General features: G+C 37.1%; 1 protein-coding gene across 2 annotated transcripts in view; it reads left to right on the top strand.

Annotated features, from left to right (window-relative positions):
• LOC117110734 (synaptotagmin-11-like) overlaps nt 1-4,957 on the top strand; it is an 18,640-nt gene that overhangs the window by 2,288 nt on the left and 11,395 nt on the right. Inside the window, exon 1 of one of the 2 annotated variants that reach the window (XM_033253518.1) lies at nt 4,107-4,681. The exons of the other annotated variant lie outside the window; for it this stretch is intronic. Coding sequence (XP_033109409.1) covers nt 4,597-4,681 — 85 coding nt within the window. The 5' untranslated portion in view covers nt 4,107-4,596. Of the gene's footprint in view, nt 1-4,106; nt 4,682-4,957 lie in introns of those variants that run through there. 2 annotated transcript variants of the gene reach the window in all.

Raw genomic sequence — 4,957 nt, 5'->3', positions numbered from 1 at the left:
TATATATATATATATATATATAATGATGAAAATATACCAGAAAAGAAAAGAAACACTATTGCTAGTGGGCAAAGTGTGGGCAAAAGTATATTGCCAGCGATCAGTACTGTATGCCATAAATAAATATGCCTACGTGTTGATTGACTTTTGATTGCTATACATTAATTATATTGGTGATTAGATAATATTGTAGTGTTTCTCTGTCATTCCATAAAATACTGGAGGAAATTGCAATTAACCAACTTCTGCCAATTTGTCCTACATACTTATTATCTTAATAATTGTCCCGGGAATACATTTCAAATAATGAGCAACATAATTTCTACCACCGTAATACGATTTGATTTTCTAATTTACTATACAGACATAGTAGTACGTTCATGTTATGCAATTAAATTAGTAATGCTTGAGTTAATCAGTGACAGATAGTAATCGATTTCAATTGTTTATTCTCTGTGTTAAGTAAATATTTGTGGGTTTGTTGATGGAAATCAGGCCAACTTAAAAATAATGCGATATATTTCATAATTCATGAAATAAAGTAAAAATATTCTTTGTTAATCTTATTTAATAAATTTTAATCTATTAATAAATTCCTGTCCTTTCTTAAAAGAATGACGCTATAGTCCCTGTCGGTTTTTAACTAGATGTTAGGTAACCACCTAAATGATATTTATAAATTGATATACAATATGATCGCATTTATTTTCCCGAGGCGACTCTGGGGTTTTGTCATTTAAACTATAGTTTAACGCGAATTTCTGTCCGTTAATAACCCATGAGCTACCATCAGCCTAGATAAATAATATACTGCAGGCATTTATAAGTCGATCGTAACATCATTAATTCATTATACCTAATTTTCATATCCAAGAAACGGAATAATTTTGACTAAACCTTCTACACTGAAAGTTGACTGTTTTTGTAAATTTTTTTTTGTAAATTGTGTATCAGTCGCATTATTTTTCAATAAATTATGTCCGTTTATCGCCACTTTTGAAGAACCTGGGATAGTCACCAGTACAGTACGGTAGTGTCCCATGAGTCACAGAATGTGGTACGGTAATAATGTCAATGGACGAAACGAAAAATCCATGACGTACATTTGTAAAATTATGTGTTTGTGGGGCATGTACATCTATTGCATAACACGTTCTGATTCGTCAGTTAAGTTTGCCAACGGGGGGTGGGGGTGGGGTGTATTCCCTAACAAGAACAAAGTGGGCGTGGCCGGGCGTCACTCAAAATCTCTGTAAAGTGGTTCAGGAGCGAAGCTCCCCAAGAATATGACAATTTATATATTTCAAAGGCTTATTTAATCGATTTTAGAGAAAATACATAATATTTTTTTTTCTCCCCGACGAACTGTGGTTTTTCTCCCCTACGGGGTGGGTACAAAGCCTCCCCACCGGTGGGGAGAACGACATTCCCCACCCCGTAGCGCCGCCACTGCGGAACATTCATGGACTCTGTTTAAACAAGTACATAGGCCTACCAATTATACACATTGGCAGCCTTTGAACTAACTTTACCTTCTTAGGCTGACCCATTTTGGTAAGATATCTTTCGTCACACTGGGACCATCTCCCATTATTATGATTTTCATGATTATTAGTTATCGGCACATCTGTCAAACAGTATATCGGAGAATCTCTTCTGATGTTAATATAGCGGGATAAATGATTGAAGTCATTAGAAGTGCTATGCCCCTTTAATAATTATTCTTTTAGTAGGAGTGCAAATGTATGACGTGATTATCTTAGTGAATCTGTGTTATATATCTATGGCAAAGGCCGTCGGCGAACGGCACCAGCCGCACCGGCTTTGGCCGGGCCACTTTTTCTCAATTTTGTTATTTTTTAAAATAAATATTTACTTATACCTATGAATTATATTAATTTATTAATAATGTTCGCATCACATTGTCTTTGTAATTTTATAGAGGCCTACTATTTAAACAAAAAAAAAATATCATTAGCTTGTTGTTGTATTGCTTATGTACATTTAAACTTGTTTGACAATCCTTAATTTTAGTAAATAAGATTGATTTTGAAAATGTTCAGAGATATAAATTAATTTAAACCACTAAATATCTAGGGGGTTTGAGTCTGCCAATATTGTTATCACCACACAAATGTATACTGGTCAACCCAGCCCTGATTACTTGCAATTAAAATTTAAACGCCAAAATGATGGACATTCAATTTTTGAGTATGCATGTGCTGTGCTATTTCTCGGAAGATGAGCCAATTTTTGAACCATGGAAGCTGCTTTGCAGTCTGCCAGCTGCTATTTCTGGGCATCCATCCAGAAATGCCATATTTTAAAATATGGCATTTTCCACATCAGGCCCCACACGGGAGGGCTGAGGTAGGTATGAACCGCTACTTCTGCCCCTTGTGGGGGAGAAGTAGCGGTTCTACAATTACCAGCTGCTATTTTCGGGCATCCCAAAATTATACTTTTAGACCCCAATCTTAGGGATTGGCAATCACAATAGCTATGATTGGATTTGAAAATAAATATCCCGACGACCTCGTCGTGACGTCAGACGAGGTGTGTGGGTGAGGGGAGGGGGAAGAGTGTCCAGGTTTTAAACTGCTGATTGCTTTTGTTCCTGCACCCTGGTCGGGGGCCCTTTTCCTTTATCGGTCCAGATTTGACTCACTTCACTCTGCATTAGTATCTCCAAAACTTAAACCATGCCACCACCTATGTCAACATCATTGCTATCATCATCATTCGTCGTCGTCGTTATCGTCCTCGGCACCATCATTATCATCCGTATTGTCATCGTCAACATCACCACCATATCACCGACATCGCCATCATTCACCATCACAGTTATCATCCTGTCATCATAATTATCCTCTCTTCATCATCATTATTTTATCTTGACACCCAGGTAAACAATGTTTCCACAGTATGGCTTCTGAATCCTTGTAAAACTAGTCACATTCTAACATTGCGCCCCACAAAAAACCCTGGATCGCCCTTGAATCTTAGTGCTCTATTAGGCATGCCTATGTCTTCATCACCTTACCGACAGTACACGGGCTATCTGCCATAAAAATTGACTAAAATTAAAGTGTACTCGGTATAAGGCCCAGCAGACTTTTAATAATTCAAGTGATTGTACAAAGCACAACTCATCTAGGGTGTGACAATAATTCATTAGTGCTTGCTTCAGTTTGAATTTGGCAAGTAAGTGAAATTAAAATTGCACCATCACTATTCGAAACTCTACGGTATTCATTAATTTGTAGGCCTATTTCCAAATATAATGCACCAAATATTGCATCCTGTGTATTTTTAACATTTAGTTGCATATTGTTAATATTTCACAATACCCTGCAAGTTGTCAAACTACAGACAGTCACTGTTATTTTGTATTATGTATATGTGTGTTCCTTGCACTTTATTTATTCATGGGGAAATAAGAAACTCAATTCATCTATTTTTGGCACTGATTAGAAATTAAATTTTAATAAATTTATCATTTTCGCAATAGACGTATACGGTACATTTGTCTTATTCACATAAATTAAAAGAGGCCTAAACTAGATACGCCATAGGCGCCATATATGGTGCCATATTTTCAAAAACACCACCCCACCCCCCCCCTTTCCGACGGCTATGCATGGGGGCTGTCTCTTATACACATCTAGATGTGTATAAGAGACAGGAAACACTATTGCTAGTGGGCAAAGTGTGGGCAAAGTTGTGAAAAGCACCCTCAACTTCGGGCCCCCATCAACACCCTCACTTTAAGACTCCTAGATACGCCAATGCTAATCATCATAAAAATGTAAACATCCACGTTAGGTCTATGTCATTTTTATTTGTGTGTGATCCACCGCGTATTCAATGCTCTGACGAATTACTCTAAAAACAGAGGCTAATCATTATATGTGCAGCAGCTTTAGCCTTGCAGTTTAAATAATTTATAATCAATCCAATCAATTTAACTACACTTTATTAAACATTATTGAGCACATGTTTCATGGTTGTTGCCGGGAATATGTTGTTAGTCGGATTAGGTGTTCATGTCCCAGGTTTTTCTGTTTCATCTTAAAACCACATATTCTATCGATCCCTAAGTGGATTGCATGGTACCCCTCTGGCCTCTTCCCGTCTTTGCTAGTTATCAGTATGATAATACTGCATCACTACATCTCAGCGTATATATCTTGCAGTTGAGCGATGATATTTGATTGATGAACAACATGAATAATCAATGCAACCGAAAGCGCTCAACAACTGGCCGAGGCCGAGATCTCGGCAACACAGGAATACAACGTAGATTTCCTTCGTGCATAATCATTGTTGTGCGTTAACGTCGCTATACACTAAAACGCCTGAAGTCTCGTAATATTCAGAGTTTAGCGCCTGGAACAATCCTTTGCTAAATGTAGCATATCCCACGCACTCCTACGGTTTCACTTATTCGATATTTACAAGCGACACTTTAAGATCCACCTGGCATCGGAGTCATCAACCACTGTTACGCATCCAAATGCATGGAAAAGGAAATAATTTTTTGCACATGGCTGGACGACTGCCATTAATTTTATTTAGCTAGTGCTTTCTATATTCATGATATTCACTGATTACTATTTTCAATCTTCAAAGAGATCTGTAGCGGTGAGGTGCCTCATATTAAATTTCTGTTGTATCTCAGGTAATTATATTGTTATTAATAAGTATGCAATACCTTTAACGCTGGCATTAATGATTCAGATACAGTGTTTTTGTTTTACCATGTGTACAGTCGGAGAGGTTGTATTTTGTGAAAGAACACGCGGAATTTAATTTTATCAAATTAGTTCTAATGCTAAACACATTTGAGCTACCGTAAATCGATATTGATCGCAATTACTTTCAGCATAGCATTAGGTCCACCTGTATGTCAGCTAATAAAGTGAAAACGTTCACGAATGTTTGTTCGTGTTTGCAG

The sequence above is a fragment of the Anneissia japonica genome, unplaced genomic scaffold, assembly GCF_011630105.1.
Source record: "Anneissia japonica isolate Jap-2015-1 unplaced genomic scaffold, ASM1163010v1 scaffold2756_len2360902_cov194, whole genome shotgun sequence".
NCBI lineage: Eukaryota > Metazoa > Echinodermata > Crinoidea > Comatulida > Comatulidae > Anneissia > Anneissia japonica.
The sequence above is the reverse complement of the archived record's forward strand: the minus strand, read 5'-3'. Positions and strand labels throughout refer to the sequence as shown.